The sequence below is a fragment of the Pimephales promelas genome, chromosome 6, assembly GCF_988280905.1.
Source record: "Pimephales promelas chromosome 6, fPimPro1.hap1.1, whole genome shotgun sequence".
Lineage (NCBI taxonomy): Eukaryota > Metazoa > Chordata > Actinopteri > Cypriniformes > Leuciscidae > Pimephales > Pimephales promelas.
This window is the reverse complement of record NC_142774.1, coordinates 18,231,858-18,257,500: the sequence shown is the minus strand read 5'-3', so window position 1 is coordinate 18,257,500 and position 25,643 is coordinate 18,231,858. Positions and strand designations below refer to the sequence as shown.

The window sequence follows — 25,643 nt, the reverse complement described above, 5'->3', positions numbered from 1 at the left end:
AAGCGATTTGAACGTTTTCGTTTTTGTTAAAAACCAAGCAAAAAACAACACTCAGAGATGTTTCTCTGCCGGCCGCCGCTCTGCGTACGTCATCTCCTTCATCGCTCTGATTGGTTTTAGGTCGACCCGCTATGTCCGTTGGTGACGCCCCTCTGGAAATGATTTGTCTATGACGCTTTGACAGAACATAACTCGGGTACAACTGAGAATGGTCTGGTTTTAACCAGGCTAGTTATATCGCACACTGTATACACAATCAAAGCTTCAAAAAACATGAAGAACGGGACCTTTAAGACAAACCATGTGCAAGTTTATAAGTCTGCAGTGAACCAAAGACAGTGTCAAAAACTGTTTGAAACCGCTGTTGTTTCTGACGTCACAAACTACCTTGTCACCAATCACGACAATGTGATCGCCAACGAATGGATTTCTGAGCTGAGGGAGTGAGTGGAGATGGGCTTATTTGCATATTCATAGAACAGGTATACTAAATGAGAAAAAGGTGTAGAGTTACATTCAAGCTATTTTAAGGCACGAATCTTTTTTTTCAAAGAAAAATGGTTTACAGTGAGTAAATGTCATTTTGGTATCAAAGGTGAGTTTTAAGGGATAAAATGATTTTAAGATATATCAGTGCAAGTTGTTTTCAGTTAAAACAGCTCAAACATGCATTTTAGCCTGGGACTAGCTTAAGCCTTGTCTGTGAAACCGGGTGTGACAGTCTTAATTAAAAAAAAAAAAAGTTATTTATTTAACACAGATGTAATGGCAAAAACAGTATATGTGAACTACACTTTTCTTTTTCTATTTTTCAGCTTGAAGTGGCCCAGAAATATGTTGACTACCACATGCAAAGATTTGGTTACAAAAAGCCAAATGTGAATTTTGTTTGTGGTTACATTGAGGCTTTGGCTGAAGCAGGTCTAGAGGAGAAATCATATGATATCATCATGTAAGCTTTCAAAGTTTCAAAATAGTAGCCTTAAAGTCACCATAAAATGGAAGTTGCGGTTGTATTTTCATTCCTATTGTGGAGAACATCCGACTCCGAGTGGCACATGAGGGCATGTGAATTAATGTTCATTATAAATACGAAACCAAACCGAGATTTCATGGTGACTTCAACATGAAGAAATAATTTTCTTTTCTAATTTGAGATTATTCTACTCTACTCCTAGGTTTCAGTCTGTTGAGTTCCCACTACTAGCTTGCATAAACATTCTTCATTCTTTTCCTTCAAAAGATCAAACTGTGTGGTGAACCTGTCCCCAGATAAAACCAGTGTCCTGAGGGAGGCTTACCGTGTACTAAAGGTAACTCTATTTCACACTCGCACCAATGTTTGGAGTCATTTCAGAGTTCAATTTTTCTAATTTTTCCCCATCCATGACACTCGGATACTATACTAATTATAACAGTTATACGAAGCATTAGTTTTGAGTATTTGAAATACTGTAACACTTTTTGTATTTGGCTCATTAACAAACAGAAAGGATTTAGATTTCCTTTGTTTTTAGGATGGAGGGGAATTTTACTTTAGTGATGTTTATAGTGATGCTAGAATACCAAAAGACCTCAAGGACAACAGCGTGTTATGGGGTAAGAAAAGACATTGATCCAAATTAGCCTATTTTCTTTTTCTAAATGTTACAAGGTTACAAGGTAAGTTTAACTTTAGTAGTGCCACTGTGTTAAACAAAACAAATAAAACCTGACACTGATATGGGCTTATTTGCAAATGTTGATCAGGTGAGTGCCTGAGTGGAGCATTGTGGTGGGAAGACATGATACGACTGGCTGAAGAGGTTGGATTCTGCAAACCCAGACTGGTTACTGCTAGTATCATCACTGTGGGCAACAAGGAACTAGAGAAACTTCTTGGTGAGACATAAAAATCGTGAAATGTGCCACCTGGTAATTGTAATCAAAAATAACCATTCTGCCTTTTTTGTCTCCCAGTGTTTTGTAATGTTTCTTAAAATGTATTAAATATAAATATAAAAATAAATATATATTACCATGCTGATCTTCTGTCCAACAGCACTCTTAGTCGTGTGATATTGGTTAAGGCAGCAATCTAGAGGAAATGATTACTCTTATACCACAGTTACCACGCATGCACTGCATGTGTTAATACCAAGACATTTTTATTATTTTTATGCGACAAACATTCTTGTGTGTAGAACTATTTAGTTCTACTATTAAAGAGATACTCCACCGGGTTTTCATATTAAACTATGTTATTCCCTTAATTAAGACGAGCTAATGCATACCTCTCTCGTCTCAGTGCGTGCACTCTATCGCTCTGTATTGCCGCAAAACTATGTTAGCACTTAGCTTAGCCCAGTGCATTAGATATGGGCCAGAAAGAGAAGTGACAAAACACTTCCTCGTTTTCCCTATTTAAACACAGTTACTCGATTAGTGTAACTCGACCTAGGCTGGTGACACAAAATAAAACGTTGTGTTTTTCTAAGCGTTTAAAATTGATGACTATATTTTATGGCGGAATACCATAAAAAGTGCTTTAGAGCACTTCAACTTGGCGCAATAACACCTTGACTCGTGAAAAGTCCTCTTACCGGCTCCCGCTTCCTCGCTCTCCCCCTCCCTCTTATTTCCGTCAATGCAGCCAACGTGACATGCGAGAAAGCGGGAGCCGGTAAGAGGACTTTTCACGAGTGAAGGTATTATTGCGCCAAGTTGAAGTGCTCTAAAGCACTTTTTTATGGTATTCCGCCATACAATATAGTCATCAATTTTAAACGCTTAGAAAAACACAACGTTTTATTTTGTGTCACCAGCCTAGGTCGAGTTACACTAATCGAGTAACTGTGTTTAAATAGGGAAAACGAGGAAGTGTTTTGTCACTTCTCTTTCTGGCCCATATCTAATGCACTGGGCTAAGCTAAGTGCTAACATAGTTTTGCGGCAATACAGAGCGATAGAGTGCACGCACTGAGACGAGAGAGGTATGCATTAGCTCGTCTTAATTAAGGGAATAACATAGTTTAATATGAAAACCCGGTGGAGTATCCCATTAAGAGAGATGCGCAACTGCTGTACATTTCTTTATCTTAAAATTATCTATAAAGTGTGTGTGTGTATATATATATATATATATATATATATACACACAGTGAGCAAAATAAGTATTTGAACACCCTTCTATTTTGCAAGTTCTCTCACTTAGAAATCATGGAGGGGTCTGAAATTGTCATCTTAGGTGCATGTCCATAGCCTGACTTCGTCATACTCATATTCAAGAGAGAATATGAGTCTGAAACTCCTCCATTGGGCTTTGATTATGAGGCGTGTCGTAACCGAACCAGGAAAAAAAAAACCTGCACTCAATTGGATAGTCGGTAGACCTACAACCAATCAGAGCAATGCATAAGTCAACTCCTTTGCATAGCGCAGTTTTCAAATACAGAACGTAGCCTAACTTTATTTATTTTAGAAGTTAAATAACGAGTGTTGCTTCTTTTAATTACTTCCTCATGAGTGCCACCAAAGGAGAAACCACAACAACCACAGGTTTTTCATTACGTCCCATCTTCTTAACGACTGTCAGAGCCAGCTGATAAGTTACACTTTTCCTGAATCATGTAGGAAGGACGCCAAAAATATTTTTCCGATCAACAAATGCCTTGATTGCAGTTTTCTGTTTGTCTATTAAAATGAATGCGCTGTCGATTTATTTTACAAAAGACGCGACAGCGGAATCTATACATCTCAATTCTCCAGCTGCAGTCAAGCGCTCTTTGATAACGTGATGATTACGTCCTTGCAGATCATCTGTCCATCATCGTATAAAGCCCGCCCTGGCAATCTGATTGGCCCGATCATTTTTTTCCTTGATCATATTTACTCCTCAATGGTTCGAGTCCAGACCGAACTTCGACCAAAAAATGTTGTGGGCGGAGTTCGGGCTGGCATCCAGGCTAGCATGTCCACTGTGAGAGACATAATCTAAAAAATAAGAAAAATCAGAAATCACTATTTATCACTAATTAACTATTTATTTGTATGATAGAGCTGCAAATAAGTTTGAAAACCTGAGAAAATCAATGTTAATATTTGGTACAGTAGCTTCTGTTTGCAATTACAGAGGTCAAACGTTTCCTGTAGTTTTTCACCAGGAGTTTGAGCTCCCCCCAAAGATTCTCTATTGGGCTTAGGTCTGGAGACTGGATAGGCCACGCCAGAACCTTTATATTTTTCTTACAGAGCCACTCCTTGGTTATCCTGGCTGTCTGCTTTGGGTCATTGTCATGTTTGGAAGACACAGCCTCGACCCATCTTCAATGCTCTAACTGAGGGAAGGAGGTTGTTCCCCAAAATCTCGCAATCCATGTCCCCGGTCATCCTCTCCTTAATACAGTGCAGTCGCCCTGTCCCATGTGTAGAAAAGCACCCCCAAAGCATGATGCTACCACCCCCTTGCTTCACAGTAGGGATGGTGTTCTTGGGATGGTACTCATCATTCTTCTTCCTCCAAACACAGTTAGTGTAATTATGACCAAAAAGTTCTATTTTGGTCTCATCTGACCACATGACTTCATCCAAATGGTCATTGGCAAACTTAAGACGGGCCTTGACTAGGGTTGGGTATCGTTTGAATTTGAACGATTCTGATTCCGATTCCTTGTTTCGATTCCGGTTCCTAACGATTCTCGATTTCGATTCTTTTAAGAGGCAGGGTCAAAAAAGTTTAGCTAACCTTGCTAACCAACGGTCTTTTAGAAGGAAATACTCCTTCTGTCACAAATACTTGTCACAAATTTTGCATTTTGCCAAGATTTCGTTAATTTTTAGAAAAGTGAAGCCACACTTTGGACCGCCAACGTAAGCTACTCATGTTCGACTCGCGCGGTTATGCCAACATTTCCGGTAGGCGCTTCTTCGTTGGTGTTGTCCAGCGGTTTCTTCTTCCGCTCGGCGGACTGTGAATATCGAAACTAGGAATTGAAATTTTAACTTTTGAACGATTCCGGGAAAAACGAAAAGTTAGTCCCGGTTCCAATCGATACTCGATTCTCGATACCCAACCCTAGCCTTGACATGTGCTGGTTTAAGCAGGGGAACCTTCCGTGCCATGCATGATTTCAAACCATGACGTCTTAGTGTATTACAGTAACCTTGAAAACGGAGGTCCCAGCTCTTTTCAGGTCATTGACCAGCTTCTCCTGTGTAGTTCTGGGCTGATTTCTCACCTTTCTTAGGATTATTGAGACCCCACGAGGTGAGATTTTGCAGGGAGCCCCAGTCCGAGGGAGACTGACAGTCATGTTTAGCTTCCGTTTTCTAGTGAATGCTTCAACAGTGGACCTTTTTTTACCAAGCTGATTGGCAATTTCCCCATAGCCCTTTCCAGCCTTGTGGAGGTGTACAATTTTGTTTCTAGTGTCTTTGGACAACTCTTTGGTCTTGATCATGTTAGTAGTTGGATTCTTACTGATTGTATGGTGTGGACAGGTGTCTTTATGCAGCTAACGACCTCAAACAGGTGCATCTAATTGAGGTGGACATTTTAAAGGCAGACTAAGGGCCAATCCCAATTCTACCCCTTACCCCTTCCCTTTCCCCTAGCCCTACCCCTTCGCCTTCCCCTTGACCCTTGAAACAGAGTGGCAATGCGTAGGGGTGAAAATATTCCCCTAAGAAATGGGACAACACTACGCCTCCGTTAAACGTCATTATAAGTCGTCGCTAGCGCCTACGTCACAGGAGATGCGCCGATGTTCACAACTTCCAAGATGCCGTCGACAGCTGCAGTTATCTCAGTCGCGTGGGTTACAGCTATTTTCTTGCATCTTTTGAAGTTCGCAGGAAACAACGGAGATGACGAAAATATGTTGCGGGACTATCGTTAGCAAACTACAGTAATTTTAGCGATTTTAATTTTTTTTTTTACAAACGTTTCTGTGAAGAAACTGACCGTAAATATGAACACAATATTGAATGTAACATAAAGCAAATCATTATTTGTCGTTATAATACTTATTAAAGCCACAAATACTTAAATTTATGGGTCTCCTTTGTTGCTTGGGCAGCCAGCCTGGGTTAGCAGTGACACTTCTCATACCCCTTCGTTTGAAGTGTGCTCCCGAAAAATCTTCGTTTGAAGGGCTATCTGGCCCTTCACCCTAGCCCTCCCCCTCCAACCAAAAGAGAATTGGGACAGTCCTACCCCTTCACGTGGACGCGCAAAATGGAGGGGAAGGGGAAAGTGAAGGGGTAAGGGGTAGAATTGGGATTGGCCCTAACAGGTCTTTGAGGGTCAGAATTCTAGCTGATAGACAGGTTCTTAAATACTTATTTGCAGCTGTATCATACAAATAATTACTTCAAATAAAAAAAATCATATATTGTGATTTTCTAGATTTTTTTTTTAGACATGCACCTATGATGACAATTTCAGACCCCTCCCTGATTTCTAAGTGGGAGAATTTGCAAAATAGCAGGGTGTTCAAATACTTATTTTACTTATTTTCCTTACTGTATGTATATATATATATATATATATATATATATATATATATAACAACTTTTTTTCCTCCAAAAAGGTCAGCATCACTGCAAAAATATATATACATATATATATATATATATATATGAAGAGTTCAGATGCAAAAGCCTCTAAGTGCCATTTGAAATTTTCTTCTAAAATGATCATTTTTATCAAGCTTATATATTCAAGTTCAGTAATTTCACTTAAATGACGATTAATAGGTAATCCTCATTGCAATTTAAGTGAAATTACTGAACTTAAATATACAAGCTTGATAAAAATGATCATTCTAGAAGAAAATTTCAAATGGCACTTAAAGGCTTTTGCATCTGAACTCTTCATAGATGCATTTAACATTTTGGATGATTTGCAGTGATGCTGACCTTTTTGGAGGAAAAAAGTTGTTTATAAATTGCGCCAGTGCAGAATGCATCATAACAAAGATGAATGAGAATAAAGTTATTCTCATTGCCTTTGCAACCATCTATGAGCTCACACAATGAATTGTCAAACATGCAGCACACAATCTCAGACAAATATTACAAGTATCATTTTGTTTCTATTCTCTCAGTACATGCTCAGAATTTTTTTTTGCAATTTCCATCTTGCTGCTGACATTTGATTACAGTACTAGACATCATGATCATCTGATATCTCGTCTCCTATTGGTAGTAGTCATTACATTAAGTCATTCTGCATTTACATAAAGTTAAACCTTTGTCATGTTTGTCATATTTATGAAATGTTAAGATATTTATAGTTTCATTTTGAATTGTAAAATTTGTTTAGGTGACTACAAATTTGTGTCTGCCACATACCGGCTCTTCAAGTTACCAAAAGGTTCAGAGAAGAGGTCCTGTCTGGTCATGTACAACGGAGAGATTACAGGTGTGGAGGAAAGCTTCGAGTTTGATGCCCAATTTACCTTTAAGGTATGTAGTTACATCCAGTTCATCAGAATTGAACTACTTATTCACCAGAGCTCATAACTCACATCAGATCCTGCACATTCTTTCTCTTCTTTGTCCCATTAGTAATTATTAATATTTTTGAATAAATTAACAGTAATGTTATGGTTAGCTGTTTGAATCTTGACAATGTCACTATCATTTTGTTTGGAAAATAAGTGTCATGTAAGTGTGAGCTTTAAAATAATATCTTAACTGTTTCTTATACTCCTAGATTTTACTTTGTTGGTCATATTGTAATAATATATAAAAATTATATGCATATAAATGCTACACATGTAATTATTAAGTTAAATGTGTTGCATAAAAATCTTGACATTTACCGTTCAAAAGTTTCTGTTCAGTAGAATTTTTTTTTTTTTTTAAGAAATGAATAGTTATGCAGCAAGGATGAATTTAATAATGATTCGGCAAGGACGAATTGAATAATTAAACACAAAAGCGCTAGTAAAGGCATTTTGTAATATTGCAAAAATAAATATATTTAAAATAAACAGTGTTCTTTTTAACTTTCTATTCTTCAGAGCATTCAGAAATAAAGTAAAAGCACAGTTTGCACAAAAATATTAAACAGCATTGTTTCGACATTAATAAGAAGAAATGTTTCCTGGGCTGCAAATCAACATATTATAAGGATTGTGACTGAAGCAGGAATCAGTTACATTTTAAAATAGATTAAATAGAAAACTGTTATTTTAAATTGTAATAATATTTCACAATATTGCAGTATTTTGTATCAGCCGTAGTGATCATAAGATCCTGCTTAAAAAAAAATAGAAAACATTGACTAAAAAACATATTGTTTTTTGTGAACAATCATAATCAAGACAATTCTGGGTCTTTGTCTAGGTTGATAAAGTGATGGAGGTGGATGCTGAGGTGGCAAGCCTCTTGAGGAACTCCAGATTTGCAGAAGAATTCACATTTCAGCCTCAGGAGTTGAACACCTCTGGAGGATGCTGGGCCAAACCCAAGGTATGTGACTCATTTCCTACCATGCCTCATTTTCTTGGCCTACTTGTATCAGCAATGCAGTAATAGTATATCACACCTCTATATTCAATATTATAATGATCCATTTGCATTTCAGTTTTAAAATATATATTTTTTTGCAATGCTAGACTCATGATCTTTCTAAAAACAACAACTGTGTTTATCACCCAACTGACATCTAGCATTGGAAAATGATTATATTTCAAGCGAAATCGAGAACGAACTGGTGTGACATCATTTCAAACTAAATCAGGCCAAAGCGAACTTTCTAGGAAAGTTTGCTCCGGCTGGTAAACGCCTTCAAACTACAAACGGCAGTGGCGATGACATAATTGGTAGGTGTGTGCTGAGGGTTTGTCTTATTTGACATGAAAATCTGCTGCGAAAGTGACGGGCACATTTTTTTTTCCGTGTTTAATACAGAAAAGCTAATTGCTTTAAAGAAATCTATTGTATAAAGTGCCAAATTGCAGAGCAGTTTCAAACATATCTACTTCGCTATGATCAGATGCTTTCATATCTGCTGTATCCGCTGTCATTTTTGCTGCATGTTTTTGTTATTGAGAGGAAAGCGAGCAACACATATTGCAAATAATTCTAAATTATGCTCTCAGCAGTTAGGGTGGCTTTGGAATATTTGCTATTCAAACTGCTTTTTGCCCTTAAGAAAAGAAAGATATTTTGCCGCTAGTATTTCTGGACTTTCAGTTGCTCTATACAGACACTCAAGGTCACCCATCTGTACCACAAAGCCTTGAACGCAGAGGAATGTCCGCCCTTCCAAACAAAGAATGCCATCTTATCAAAGCTGGTGGTGATTCAGTCTTTGCAAACGAATCGACAACAACACGCGGTCATCCTCCGGGCAGTTTAATGATCACTGTTGGCGCCTGGATCGGATTTACTCGGATTGAAATCCTGATTTTAAACATTTAACTAAAAAACATGCATTTAGTTGATGTTAGTTAATGACCTAATGTTAGAAAATATCTAAAAGTTAAACTTATCTTAAACTTCTAAAGAGCTAAAAATTTTCCTGCCATGCTTCAGTGGATTTTTACTTTCACACAGAAAACCTCAAATATAATCTTATTTACAATCAATTTACATAGTAAATAAGGCACTATTTTTTTTTCACATTTGTATGAGTTATGCAATATTCATATCATTGTTTTTAGGTGAGTTTAATGCAATTTAAGTTGAAATTACTTAAACATCCAAGTTGATTGTACTTAAACAAGGCAGCAATTGTTTTTTTGTTTGTTTTTTTACAGTGTATTTGCTCTATTTTGTTTTAGTGTTGTGGTTTTGTCTGATTTGAAAGTGTAATAAGGTAGTGTTGCACCCAGATTGATGCCGTTTCTGTTGTTTTAGACCCAGAGTTTTAATCTTCTTGATGCACTAGCCCCCCCAAATCTGATTATGTTATATATTTTCAAGTATATGTATAAACTTGCAGAGGCATATATAGTTTTCAAAACACATTTTGCACATAATTGTTCTCTGAACTTTCCCTGGATCCCAGTTTGAAAAGCCCTGTTCTTGACTCTAGTTTTTGGTCTCTGAATGCAATAAACTTTTACACAGCAATGATATAATGGGCTTTAGTTGCATAATGAATCAGTCCGAATGCTCTGTGTCATCGAGTACTTTGGAACCAAATAGCTATACATTATGATTAATGCAAATACTGTACTTCCAACGGCTGAGAATGTTCCTCTCTCTTCAGGCAGTGTCAATGAATCCCTTTGAACTGGTCCAGCAGTTGGGCAGTGCAAGTGTAACTGCTTCCACTGGGGGGTGCTGTGCGGGCCAGGAGTCATGCTGCAACTGAATCTAATGGAAAATCAGTTTTGCCTGTTTATAATTTGAAAAGAACAAATTATTGGTTGTAATTTTTTAACTGTGATTTTGTACAAAAAATAATAACATTACTCATTTGTAAAAGGTAACAAAAAACAAGGACACATCAGTATTGTGTAATGTTGTGTATGCATTTTTAAACATATGGATTAATTTATAGCAATATCTAAGTCTATATCGTTGCATAATCTGAAGCATTCACCTGCCAGATTTAATCTTTATTATATCTTTATTGTATTGCCAGATATAATCTAACTGAAAACTCATGGTTTATTGAACTTTTGTAATCAAATCACTTCTTTCTACTGCTGTAATAAAAATGTCTGAGCCGACTGCCTGGCTATTACTATCAGCTGGAGAATATTCATGGTCTCTCAAATGAAAATCACCTTTTATTAAATATAATCTAGCCTGCATCCCTTAAAATTTCAGGTGAGAAGGGGGAACACATTAACTAACCCTTTGCTGCGATTATGGGACCAATGTTCTTTTCTGAAAAAGGACAGAATTTGAGGTTATAGACACTTAAGGAATCTTGTGCAGAATTTCATTGTAGAGTGAAACATTTTAGTTTAAAAAGTTCTCTCTAATTTACTGAACGTGTAAAGTTTCACCAACTGTGAAGATTTTTAGGATTGTGAAATGGTTCATAATCAGTCAACTCTCCTTTGGTCTGGATTGATCTCTGGCCCTGATAATGATAAAATGCGCACTGTATGGAGATCTGAGTCCATGATTATTTTTACATCCTTTCTTAGGTTTTGCACCTCTTGTAGTTCTTAAGATCCCTCTAATCCCTGCCTTATCTATATAAGATAAAGAGTTACCTATTTTGAATAATCATAATAAATGTTCAGCTTTGTTAATTTTCTTTAGGATGACATGGACTAAATCGTTGTTCAAAATGTGTGCATGGGTTTTCTCCAACTCTGAGGACTATAAAACTAATCTTTTCAACGTTTTTTTCATTTGCTTCTCTTAAAAAGGATTGTTGTGTAGATGTTATTGTTTCACCCTTGTCCCAGACACAAACTTTAAATCCAACATAAATATATGAATTATTGTAAGATCTGTGGTGCAGTGCACATGTTCTGGGGTCCCTGAGAGCCCGACCTGGAACGTCCTGTGATCCTACTTCCCCTCTTACCCATACTTTCTACACTTCTATTTTTTATTACTACTACTATTTTTTTTTAAGAAACAACCTCCTAAAATATAGTGGATGGTAATACTTTCATAAATGTAACAATCATACAACAATTTATTTTGATGTCTAACAAATGATGCATAATTTCCAGCACAACCAACAGTTTTGTATAATTGCTTTATATTTTGTATAAAATATATAGGCCTATATTTTGGATTCCTCCTAAGTATAGCTACTGGTTATCTGTTTAGATATCTGTTTTAGATTGATTTTAATTGTGTATTATTTCACTCGATTTAATTTAGGGTACATTTAGATATTTCTAATTTTTTTTTTTTTAAACATTTAAAATTGAATTTCCACCATTGTAATTTTCAGCACAGAGTGCTAGACAGTTGAATTTGTGAATACTAAGGGAAAATTACAGAATTCACTTGTGATGCCAAATTACTGTTGGACTTTGTAAATAGATTGTAAATTAAACAATCATAGTTAGTGTGATATAAATGTATCAGTCCACATGTTGTCCATAAAGTCTACTGTTGAAGAAACTCTCTAAAATCTTGTTTAGGTATTTATTACATTTCCTGAGAGTATCTTGGTATTATTCAAAAATGCTGTCACCAAATATCCTTCTCAAAACACACACACACACACACACACACACACACACACACACAAAAAAAACAGTCACGGGGAAAACTTCTGAATGCGCTCGTTTGCATTAAGTGCGACTGTTTACGTAGCTCATTGGCTGTTCAAGCAGCGAAGGCCCCGCCCAACGTCCAGCTGCGCTACTGGATTGGCTGGCCAGGTCGCCTGTCACCGAGACATCAGTAGAGGCACGAGTTCGCGCTGCTCTCGCTGAAGTGTGATCAGTTTCAGCGGCGTAGTGGGACTCAGCGAGACCTGATGCACAAGTCAAGGCGACGCACAGCGGAGATGAAGCCGGATTGGCTCTGATTTTTAAAAGCCCTTTCATTCAAGAGGCTGTCCATTATCAACAGTCGGTTCCAGTAGCCCCTCAAAAAATGGCGTCACTTAGCCGGGTCCGAGCGTTTACTTTGATTTTCTTTACTGCAAGCAGTTTTTTAATTACTCCCACAAGTGGCAAGGAAGGAGGGGGAGAGGAGACTGTCATCATCGGGCTGAGACTGGAGGACACGGACGACATTTCCTTCATGGACAGGGGCTATTTGCGGGTCAGTGAGAGGTCCCGGGTGAGATTGAGGGTGTACGGGCAAAACATTAACAACGAGACGTGGTCCAAAATCGCCTTTACGGAACACGAGAGGAGTCGAGTGATTGGCAACATCGACAGCTCCTCAGGAGACAACAAGAGTCAGGAGGACACGTCGGGCTTGCACCCCTGTGGCATCAGGACTTCAGATATTCTGATCTTACCCAACATCATTTTAACCCGCAAGACGTCTGGCATCGTGGAAATCGAGGTCAAACCTTTACGAAAGACGGAGAGGAGCAAAGCTTACTACCTGTGCATCGCCACTTCCACACCTGCTGTGGCTGGCATGCACGACCCTTGGACGGAGACCACGTGGATCTATCACGATGGAGAGGACACCAAAGTGATCGTGGTGGAGGAGAGAAAGTTTCTGCTCCCTTTCTGGCTCCAGGTCACCTTTATTTCCATGTTGCTCTGCCTCTCGGGCATGTTCAGCGGCTTGAACCTGGGTCTGATGGCGCTGGATCCCATGGAGCTCCAGATCGTCCAGAACTGCGGGACAGAGAAGGAGAAGAACTACGCCAGGAAGATCGAACCTGTCAGGAGTCAAGGAAACTACCTGCTTTGCTCGCTTCTTCTGGGGAATGTTCTGGTCAACACGACCTTGACCATTTTGTTGGATGATATCGCCGGTTCTGGATTGATAGCTGTAGTGATGTCAACCATTGGCATTGTGATATTTGGGGAGATTGTGCCTCAAGCTATATGTTCACGACACGGTCTCGCTGTGGGTGCGAATACAATCTTCTTGACTAAATTCTTCATGCTGCTCACATTCCCTGCGTCCTATCCGGTAAGTAAACTGCTTGACTATCTCCTCGGACAGGAGATTGGCACCGTGTACAACCGAGAGAAGCTGTTGGAGATGTTGAGGGTCACGGATCCCTATAATGACTTGGTGAAAGAGGAGTTAAACATCATTCAGGGCGCGCTGGAGCTCAGGACTAAGACAGTGGAAGATGTGATGACCCCGTTGCGCGATTGCTTCATGATCGCCAGCGACGCCACGCTCGACTTCAACTCCATGAGTGAGATCATGGAGAGCGGCTACACGCGCATTCCGGTATTCGAGGGCGACAGGTCCAACATCGTGGACTTGCTGTTCGTGAAGGACCTTGCGTTTGTGGATCCCGACGACTGCACCCCGCTGAAGACGATAACGAAATTCTACAGCCATCCCTTACATTTCGTCTTCAACGACACTAAACTCGACGCTATGCTGGAGGAGTTCAAGAAAGGTGAGAACGCGCTCGCGCTGAGAGGTGATGTACGTGCTCTAAGTGTCTTTGAACAATGTTGCATTGAGTGTTTTCCTGCTTTTTAAGCATATTCTACGTTGCAAATAGGTTTTATTGTCATAGACTATCATCATATCTATATTAAGGCAGTCGCGTGCCTTTTACGCACCGGCTGTATTACGCACGACTATATCATTGGGCTAGATTCTACATTCTCTTTTCTTCAAAAACGTTGTTTTTAGTCCAACATATGTCTTTTCAGGTATTTAAACATTGACCTGTAAGGCAACACACATAGCCTATTCAGTTTACTTGAAGGTACTCACATATTTGTTTTTAATTAATGTAATACCTATGTTATGTATACGCTATTATGCTATGTCATCATAATTTCACGTTATCCTGTAAAGTCCTATGTCTTCCCAGTTTTTATCACCTAATGATTTAAACTCTCTAAATTGGGATAAACTTAAGATTGTTTGTAAAATCGGTAACTTGCTGTTATAAATAGATTTTTGCAACAACAAAAAAAGTTTTTAGTATAGGCTATAGTGTTACATTGATGGGAATAATTTGTTATAGCAATAATGTGAACTTTTGAGAAGTTTGTCAATCATGGTCATCCCATTTCAGAGTTTGCTAAATGCTTCCTCTCCATACCCATTGCGTGCTCTTTCTTGAGGGTTCCTGCACTATTTAAAACTATTTTGAGTTGTCAGCTTTGGCCTGTTTGACCTTATTTGCTGCCCTCGGGACCCTACAAAGGTATTACAATGCGCCTGAGTGCAGGGAAGTGCCGTATCTCGATGTGCCCTCACATAGCTAAGGGTTAATGCTTGCAGCAGTGGTGAGAATGTAGTGATGCAATGGAAATACACTGCAGGTGTACTCACAGTTGCTAAAGGATGACTCAGGGGGGGTTATTAGGTGTAATACTTCATAATGCATGAAATAACATGCCAGTTCAACCATCTGTATTTTGTGTTATTAGGTGGTAAAATGGTAAGTCTAGATGGGGATTTTCTAATTAGAAATTTCTCATTCTGAAAAAGAAAACTATTTAATTGCTTATTCCCCATATAGATTAAAAAAGACTGAGTAGATTTAAAGTTTAATGGTGTGAATCATACCCTATAATGTAGAGTATACAGACCAATATTACTAAATGTCATAACCAATTAGCCTACATTATCAGTTTCCATTAGACACAGCTATGTCAGTATCCACTCCTCTGGAAACCTGATGTTTTATTTAAAGTCAAACCAGCTTACCAGTAATATCAAAATGAACTATTGTAGTTATTCATCTAATGCATGAATACATTTCATTTATATATATATATATATATATATATATATATATATATATATATATATATAACATATATACAGGAATACACAGCCATTATAATAATTTTAGCAACCTTGGCTATGATTGCGACTCTTTTGTTCTTGGCTCCTCTCCAGAGGAAACTCACGATTGGCTGTTGGTATTCTAATGACTGATTAGGGGAGTGGGCACAAAGTTTCACGTCGATCTGGCTGTGGTTTGGGCACTCTCTCAGTTCAAACTTAGTGCTTTGTATTGTAAGTCAGTGTTAATTAATCTAATGCCTCTTGTGGAGCTGCACAGCCATCCAAAGTAGGAACAAAATACATCACTCCTGCCAAGCACACCTTCAAAGGGTAATTTGTTTCTCTTTGATTTTGCTTTTTGAGTGGCAAAAGTTGCTTTTATTATTTCTGCAGCCGTCTTAAATGATAGCATTTGAACATGAAGTAGATGATGCTCGGTTCTGACAGAGGAAAATGGACTCGGATGTCTAATAATAGTCAACTAATTTGGGTCCGAATGAGAAGGACTTCTGACTCCAATCATGACCTTGAAGGTCAGCCCTAAAATTCCTAGAGCTACAGACTAGCTCCTGATTGAAATAATTAGTGTGTCATAAAGGGAGCCCTGCCAAACAGCAGTTTTGTGTTTAATGAGAATGGCATTGTTCATCATCTGGGCTTAACCCAAAGTTGTGCAGTTCAAGGAGGCATTTGCTGCTGCTGCTGCTGCTGCAAAGATTCTTATATGTTGATGTGGTATTTTGTTTTTCTCTCTTAGTATGCAAGTTTAATTGGAAGAATATTGTCAATGCTTAACAGAGTTGCGTTTCTTATTAGTGAGGAATAACAATTAAATATTTAATTAACTAAAGGGCTCAACAATAAGGATTGTCCACTATCAAGGGTTATTGTGAGACACTTGAGAAAACTGTCAATGCAGTGTAAAACAATTTACGTTCATTGAACTTGTACATCAATGTTTTTCATACATTAAATTTTTTTCTGTAATGTAATGTACATTCTTTTGTTGCAAATTCTACTAATTTGTCACCAAGATTAATAAATATGAGGGTTTGTATATATATATATATATATATATATATATATATATATATATGAAGAGTTCAGATGCAAAAGCCTCTAAATGCCATTTGGAATTTTCTTCTTTAATGATGATTTTTGTCAAACTTGTATATTTAAGTTCAGTGATTTCACTTAAATGGCAATGATAATTACCTATTAAATGTTATTTAAGTGAAATTACTGGAGTTAAATCTACAAGTTTGACAAAAATCATCATTAAAGAAGAAAATTTCAAATGGCATTTAGAGGCTTTTGCATCTGAACTCTTCATATATATATATATATATATATATATATATATATATATAAATTTATAAATGTATACATTTAAAAAATTTATGTATGTGTATATATATATATATATATATATATATATATATATATTAAATAGTGAACAAGTGTATTTTCAAGAAACCTTAAATGGATGGATAGTTAACCCAAGGATGAAAACTCTGTTATAATTTACTCACTGGTATGTCGTTCTAAACCCACGAGATTTGGGTTAATCTTCAAAACACAAATTAAGATTTTTTTTTTTTACATCTAAACAATGATTGACACACACAAAGACCACAAAACATAACATCTGTGATGCTCAAGGACCAACAAGATTTGTTTTAGAGCTTAATGAACATGTAATGCGTGCAAACGTTTCTGTTTACCATACTTGATATAGGCCTATACAAAATTTGTGTGTATAATATGGAACGATATGTCGCAATGTTTGGAACAACATTTTTGGCTTTCCCTTCAACATATAATGAAAAAAAAAATATTTCTCCAATTATAAAAGTGCCTTGCTAAACATTAAAATAATTCTTTTGTGTTAGTGCAAAAAAAAAAAAAAAAAAAAAAAAAAATCCATATTGTTGATCCCTGAACTTAAATTTTTAGGGGTCATTCAAAATCCAAAGGAATGGAACACAGTGCAAATTTTTTTTTAAATCTATTTTTTTTTTTTTTACCTTGACAGAGCTTTATAAAAATGCAACGCTCAATGATGCAAGATGCTGAAAAACAACAAGATTTAGTCCAGTTTACATTAAAAAACAAAAAAACAAAACTTTTTTATTGAAAGCAAGTATGCACCTTGATTGACCAGCCCTTGGATGCTTTCTTCATGCTTGATCATATCTCAGCATACATTGTGTTAGTTAATTTAGGGCTTAATCTAGAAAAGAAAGGTTACTGACTTCTTTGTAGAATTTACCTCATCAAACTCATTTAGCTGCAGAAGGATGTAGAAAACATAGTCTCTGCAAAAAGTTAGAACAAAGTACTTAAAGACAAAGGTCATGAAATCAGAGCCTAACTCTCCTGAACTCACTAAACCTCCAATATGACTTGGTTCAGTGCCAGCATTGCTATCACACGCTTGAGGCAATCAATCTGTTAATTTATGTGAGATAGGAAGATTTGTTATCATTTTAAATCATTCAGATGTACTCTTGGCCGTCAGTGACTCCACACTCATCTGTATCTCCACAATAAATGTTTTTGTCATTATGGTTATAGGAAACAGCAATTAAGAGACTTACTTAATCTTATCTCATATTCATGATGTTATACCTTCAAAATATATCATAATTGGTCAAAACTCCTTAAAAAGCCTGCATATTTTGCACCTGTTATGTTATCACTTGTGACATCTATAGATGTCATAAACCACAGTAGTTCATTTACAGTACAGTATTATTGTAACGCAGGGCCACTGAAGGTGATTGGCCTCCACATGAGTTCTTGCACGTATTGAACCAATCCACCCGCCTGCTAATGTAGGCCAATCTATGCTTAATTCAGATTCAGCAACCTCCTTTCCCTCTTGTTTTAACGTGGGAATTCTTTTTTACTTCACTTGGCCTAGTTATGGCTGCATTATGTCTCATAATAGATGACATCCCTTCTTCTTACACTGCTCGATCCAAATAACATCCTCTTCAATTCAATCAGATTCATTTATGTGGCACCCCCCCCCCCCCCATCTTCAATTTTGACAGTTCATCTGATGAGCAATCAGTGTAATGATTTCTGCTGAGATGTTGGAGCGTATACAGGACTTAGTAACAGTTGCTTTTGCTGGTGGGGATTATGTGGCATCATATTGGCAGGAACTCTGCTGGATATAGTATGTGGGATCCCCCTCTGAACACACTATGGTTTCACACTTATGGCGTTTTTACTCTCGGCACTTTTGCTGTAGTCCGTGTCCGAGCGTGATTGTTCCTGGGCGCCCCCCACTGTGTTGGTCTGGCTTCACTCTCAACTAGGGCTGGGCGATATGGCGATATATATCGTTACCGCGATAGAAAACGTCAGTCGTAACAGATTTTTTTATTCCGTGTATACCGCGAAATGCAAATGCAAATTTGTCAAAGAAACATGGAGAAAGCAGATCAAGAGGATCCACAAAGGAATTACATTTTCTAAAGGATTGTTGTTAACGTGATGTGTTCGGGGGGAAAGGCAGCCGTCAACTTGAGCAGAGCAGCAGCACCCAGGCTACAGTTTAGAGGAGTTTGGGTTTATTTATTATTCAAAGCCCTTTTTGTCGATTTTTTTTTTGTTGATAACTATATAAATAACTATATCGTGAAATATATCGTTACCGTGAAATAAAATTAGTCATATCGTGAAACACAATTTTGGTCATATCGCCCACCCCTACTCTCAACTTGATTCTATTAAACTCTGGTGCAGTTGCGTTCATCTTACGCCATCACAAATGTGCACGGTGCTTGATAGGAAAAAGAATGCGGGTCAAATATATTGTGGGGTTTTTTTTTGGTGCTATGCACAGCTGAGTAAACGACACTCTGAATGTGTGTCACATTAAGGCGTCTTTCTGCTGCTTGCAAACAGACTCTTTTGAGGATAACAAATGGGATTGCCAACAATTTGCTGCCCTGATTGCACTCTATGCATGAATATTCTGCAGATTCACTCTCGCTAGTATCCAAGGTAAACCATCAACACTATCATCCTATCAACTACCAACTAAATACATCAGAATCGCCTAAAACGCATGCACATGTTTCTTTACAGTAGCCTACTCCCTGAACAAGTGTGCTCCTGCTTTCACATTCACGCAAATCGCGGCACAGACCACCTCCTCCTAGTCTCGGGTTCGGTACATCGGTGCACACCCTGGTCCGCACGCCATCACAAATTTTTAATGCAAACAATGCCCCATTCCGAACTAAACTGCAAGTGTAAAAACGCCCTCAGACTCACAATTCCATATTATACTAACTCTAATAGGCCTAGATCATGGGGATGGGCGGTATGATATATATTAGGGGTGTAACGGTACACGCATTCGTCCCGAACCATACGGTAAGTATAATATTCAATAAGTTATGCTCATCTTTGCTCACTCCTTTGAAGGCATCTTGAGTAACAGCTCTGTATTTAATGAAGCACATACAAAAGACCTGAACCCGAAATTATTCAACCCGTTTTTACAGAATACTGAAGTTTGTTGCACATAACCCCCATAAAAATAACTTCCCTTCCTCAACGAAATGCTGTCTCTTCTCCGATGACGTGTCATTCACATGAGATCACAGCAATCCGAGGACAAAATCAAGTCCTGTCCTACGTACATTTTCTCATTCAAGAAGCCTTTTCACTCAGAAATTTGTGACAATAGGGAAGAGAAAATGAACGTTTTTTAGAATGAATGTACTGTTGGGATGTCTTATTTTGATTTTGTCAAGCTATCAGCAGTAGTAGTCAATTCTGTCAGGACTAGGGTTAAATGTTATTGAACATGCTCTCCATTGTCATTCCACGTGTGCAGCTCAAGCGCATACTAAGACGTGGCTTTTCAAATGGCCTACATTCCTCAAATTCTGGTACATGAACATGAAATGGCCTCAAAACCGATTAGTTAAAAACAATTGAGTAGTGCCAGTACCTCAACAAAGTCTGTCTGATCTAGCATTACTAGCCTCTGTTGTGTCTTGTTCATTTTAACTAAGATAGCAAGCATAGTATTGATGTTTTACTCAGTGTTTTGAAATAGTTATTTCGAAGTTGCTTGGCAAAATCACTTCTAATGTAATCAGGTTGTCTTGGCAAAATCACTTCTAATATAATCAGGTTGAGTCTTGGTCAAATCAAAGATTGAGTGCTGAGTAATGGCCTTTTATTTTTCCTGACTATTATGCAATCGGATTGTTCTCTGATTCAGACCTCTGCTTGTATCCATTCCTCACTCATTAATCTGTCTCCGCTTGGAAACTGGAAACATTCCAATACAAATGAAAACATGCACTTCCCAAAAATACTTTTTGGATGTTATTATTTACAGTTTGTAATATTTTTGGGAGATTTAAGGAGAGTTTGGAGGACAGGTTGTTCATGTTCAGAGTTTAAATGGATTTTATGTAGCTTTTTTTTTTTTTTTTACTTTTAACAGTTTTTTTCACACATCATTAATCTTTGTGAATATCAAAGGAATATTATGCCACTAATTCTGTGTTTTGAGACTCACTTTAAGCTTCTGTCTTAATTAAGGTCTGCCACTGTACTTCAATTCTTGGAAAGAAAATCTGGATCCAGCTCTCCTGCTTTACTGTAATTAAAGATCAGGCAAATTCGATGTAACACTTCTCTTCCAAACTCTCTTTCTTCTGCCTTTCTCCCTCTTTCTCTCTGCCATCTACTTCACAACACATTCAGAGTTGCAGAACCCACTTGGGTTTCAAAACTGCCCCCTGGCATTCCCAAGGCTTCCGTGCCATGCCCCCTCCCCCGACCCCCCTCCCATATTGTCCTTTAGCCGTTTCCCTCAATGTCGTAAATTACAAGCGACACAAACCCTTGCCTAATGCTCTGGCATGGAAGTCTTCCAACCAGAAGAGCTCTGGCTGGCAACATTGATTGTGGTAAGCAGTTCTCTCTCCCTCTCTTAGTGAGAGGAAAAACAGCCACGCCAAACGGGTGCTTCCATGGAGTATAAAATACAGCGCTATGTCAGATAAAGACATGACTGAACTTAACTCACGTTAAACAGCACGTCATGCAAGGCCCAAAAATGCATGGCTGAAGCAGGCTGTCCCTTACTTGCATGCATCTATTATATTTCAAGACCAGTTGCATGGTGTATGATACTTGTTTTATGCCCATTCTTTACTACTTATAAAGTGTTGTAATTTGAAGTACATGCTGTATGTTGAAGTATAATTTAAAATAGTTGAATATTTAATTTAGTCTTGTATTTAATTAATGTCTGCTTAAAGGTCCCCTGACATGGGGTTATTTTATTATTTTATAATGTTTCCTGGGTTGCCCTTATAATGATAGTATGTTTTTTAGATAAAAAAATAGTCATAATTTAGTAATAAAAGGCATTTTTCCTAGCCTGATTTTAGCCTCTGCTTTGAACGCTCTGTTTGAAGGGGCGTGTCTGCTGTGTGTAACCGGCCTCTGCTGTGATTGGCTGACATGCTTGCATATGAAATAGCTACATATTACGTGTGAAACTCTCTCGAATACTTTTACTACAGCTATTATACGTTTTTACTATACAGATATCAAGATTACTGAATTGTGAGAAGTTTTTGAAGTATTTAGATTCTCATCACATAAAATATTGCTGTTATGAGCATTGAGCAGCAGATGGCAGTCTGTCGATCGCGAGATTGCAACGCAGTTTCTGCACTCTCTGCTATCACCAATGCAGACTCGATGATGTACATACAGTGAGAGCTTCGTCGTGCAGTGTAACGCAGTTTCTGTTCTCTCTAAAGCCCGGAATTCATCCGCTCTCCTCGAGGTAAAAAGCTGCACTTGAACTAACCGAGAGAACTGCAGCCGACTGACAGCTAGAATGTGCGTTCTGCGCCTGCGTTTAATAAGCCGACTGTCTATTTCTGCAGATATATTATATACATTAGTCTATATTCGGCATTCAAAAAGGAAAACCGACGCTGCTGGCTGCAGATACACATAACGTAAACAAAGCAGCGCGTGCTTACCGTTTAGAATATCAAAAACACTTTCTTTAAATAAGATTATTTTCATCCTACTCAAAGAAATGATGTGAAGTTGATGTTTTAGTCACTGGCTTGACTTACTGACGCATAAACAGTGTAGAACGATTTTGAGAGAAAGATTAACTAACCCGTCTTCTGCCTGTTTGGACCATACAAAACTTTGGGAGTTGAGTCGGCGCATTTCCAGAGAAAATAAAATTAACCCATTGTTTCTTCAGTGGCTCGGATGAAGGAACTAAAAAATACTTTTGTGTTCTTTTGTACATCCGAACACTGAGCAACTGCCATGCTTCGCTCGTTTGCAAGCCATGATATTTCTCGAGGAAAAACTCAAATCTCAAAGCTATTTCTCTAGGAAAAAATAAAATCGCGCCTGCGTGTTCGTACTTCCTGTTCCTAGCTCGTTTTCTCATGGTCAGGCCAAATTCTCTGGGCAGGCAAAGCAGAGAAAGGGGAGTAACCTTTACCCCGTATGACGTTATAGGGGATGCAGAGAAGAGAAAAATAGCCAAAGCTCGGTTTACACCGATTGAAAATTCTAGACACAAGGGTACCAAATACAGTCTAGGGGAACTCATATTAATGTTAAAAAACCTCAGAAAATGAAAAATTCATGTCAGGGGACCTTTAAGAACCTTTATTTTCTTATTTTGCTTTTAGCTTAATGTAGTCCAGCCACAGTGAATTGTTTTCAACTTGGTGTCAGTTGTTATTTGCAGCTTAGTTGGCTTGGATTGAAACGGGATCCGTGTGCTAGTGGTGGTGACGTATATCAAAAGCGTCGAAAGGAGCGAAGAGTTGTAGTCCACAAAGTGCTCTCACACAAAGTCTAACCTCATGAAAATTCTACCGGCTAAATTGTAGCATTCTTTACACGAAAATTTATATATAAAAATCCAGACAACATATGTTCACATTCATTGCAAAATTCAAATGGGATTACAAAATAATTATTTTCTCTGATTCACTTGCATTGACGCTTTTTCAATCAAGAGTTGCAGCCGTGCTAGCGGAAGGGGCGGGACTTACAAGCTCTATTGAAGTTGCTGTCAAATTGATTTGGAGCTGGATATTTCTAATCATTATGTTATTGTTTTCATTTCAGTACCACAGACCTGATCTCCTAATTAATGCATGACAGACTACTTAACAAAGCATAAAATGATCATGTTAAATTATATGTGCATAATTTAATTTATATTAATTTGTGCGTAATTCTTCCCACCACTTTTAAGGTGCGATGCCCACGATTCCCAAAAGATTACAAAAAATGACATGATGTGTACAGTAGAATGGCCCTGGAGTTCTTTTTCATTCCTTAACACTAAAGTTATTTTTGCTCTTTGGAAAACCACAGTAGCAGTTCTGCTGCACGCTTTTCTCAATAATACACAATAAAAATAAAATAAACACAAAAACAACAAGGACAGCAGTCTGATCATATGTGGAAATGTTTGCAGCTCTGCAATTCAGTTCCAGTTCGGCGCTCCAGTCATCACAATTATTTATATAGCACTGTATATTGCATTAGAATTAGTATTACAACTTTAATTTGTACTATTTAACGGCTCTCCAGTGGGTTCACGTTTGAGTCGCTGAAGTTTGACCTCGAACAAATGAACAAAATAAATTAACTGGAGAAGATTTCCACGTCAAACAAGGCGAAGCCCCGGAGCACCTACTAATCATGTAATCGCCACTCACAAATTGTTTTTTGAAGTAACCAGCTGGAGAAAACTTTGCCTGAAAGTTCGCTTTGGCAAGCTGTTTCGCACTCCTGAAACAAAATCCGAACAAACTTTGTTTTTAGCTTGGTTTTGTTCTAAATAAGTATAATGCATACCAGGGACTACTGAAACCCAATTGTATTCAATATTGTAAATAATTGTAAATAATGTATTCATAATGTGTGGTTCTGTTAAAAATCAAATGTTAAAGTTCTTTCACTGATGCTGACAGACAGTATTTCCTGCCCCACCGTTTATTGTCTGTGTGTTAGGATAGCAATTCAAGGGATAATTCACCCCAAAATCACTAATTTATCTGCTCATCCTCATGTTGTTACAAAACTATTTAACTTTCTTTTCTGGATCTTTTCTGGAGCATTCTCTTATTGCAAATTAATTGCAATTACATTCCTTACATTTTAGATTTTATATAAATGACAGCCAAATAAGTGAGGTCTGAATCATATACGTATATATATATATATATATATATATATATATATATATATATATATATATGAAGAGTTCAGATGCAAAAGCCTCTAAGTGCCATTTGAAATTTTCTTCTAGAAAGATCATTTTTATCAAACTTGTATATTTAAGTTCAGTGATTTCACTTAAATGGCAATGATAATTACCTATTAATTGTTATTTAAGTGAAATTACTGAACTTAAATATACAAGTTTGATAAAAATCATCATTAAAGAAAAAAATTTCAAATGGCATTTAGAGGCTTTTGCATCTGAACTCTTCATATATATATATATATATATATATATATATATATATATATATATACGGTATGAGAAGATTCCCCCCTCTCATTTATAATTATTATTTTTAGCATTTCTTCCCTTTGTAAATTCACCACCGCAAAAAAAAAAAAAAAAAAACTATACAACTATTCAACCTCATTAATCCACACAGCATAGTCACTGTAGTCAAAGAACAAGAATGCCACGTGTAACAACCTTGTATCAACTGTATTCAGTTTGCCAGTCTTATCTAAAACTCCTTATAGTTCATCATTCCAACAGACTGGATGTCACAATGAAAGCGGTGTTATAAATGCACCAAGGACACCTATGAAGATGATGCTTCCTGAATTATTCTAATCAAAGTCCTGCAAATCCTGGGAATGGTGTGAGGGAGTCAAACCCATGGTGATAAAAAGTTAAGGGAGTTAATATATGTGTTATCTTTGCAAGGAAATGAACCTGAAGAATCCATGCAGTGTGTTTTGCAATTGTTAGTGTTATCTATCCTCAAGTTTATTTATTGTATTACATTTGTTGTATGACTAGTGGATAACAATACAATTGCTCCTTTCCAAATAAACAAGCAGTTGTTGTTGATCGTCAACCAGTCACTGCCGAGTTGAAATGAATTGAATCAAGCATTCTCTAAAATATTTGCTGAAAGAATCTCACTTGTTACTTGTTAACAATATAAATGTAGTGTTGAAAATAGTGTAGAGATCTTGTGACTGTGTCTGTCTGTGCTACAACGGCCCCTTAATGGTGCTGAATCTGT

At 37.5% G+C, this 25,643-nt stretch overlaps 2 protein-coding genes across 3 annotated transcripts in view; both read left to right on the top strand.

The window, feature by feature from the left end:
• The window catches only part of as3mt (arsenite methyltransferase), a 14,771-nt gene extending 4,081 nt beyond the window's left edge, over positions 1-10,690 (top strand). The window contains exons 5-11 of the mRNA XM_039657485.2: positions 816-952; positions 1,244-1,313; positions 1,518-1,599; positions 1,750-1,881; positions 7,304-7,446; positions 8,332-8,457; positions 10,205-10,690. Of these exons, the coding sequence (XP_039513419.2) occupies positions 816-952; positions 1,244-1,313; positions 1,518-1,599; positions 1,750-1,881; positions 7,304-7,446; positions 8,332-8,457; positions 10,205-10,309 (795 nt within the window). The 3' untranslated portion in view covers positions 10,310-10,690. The remainder of the gene's footprint in view (positions 1-815; positions 953-1,243; positions 1,314-1,517; positions 1,600-1,749; positions 1,882-7,303; positions 7,447-8,331; positions 8,458-10,204) is intronic.
• A 1,633-nt stretch (positions 10,691-12,323) lies between these two features.
• Positions 12,324-25,643, top strand: part of cnnm2b (cyclin and CBS domain divalent metal cation transport mediator 2b) — a 48,989-nt gene continuing 35,669 nt past the window's right edge. The window contains exon 1 of one of the 2 annotated variants that reach the window (XM_039657393.2): positions 12,324-13,966. In XM_039657393.2, the coding sequence (XP_039513327.1) occupies positions 12,517-13,966 (1,450 nt within the window). In that variant the 5' untranslated portion in view covers positions 12,324-12,516. The remainder of the gene's footprint in view (positions 13,967-25,643) is intronic. The other variant, XM_039657394.2, reaches the window with a different exon arrangement.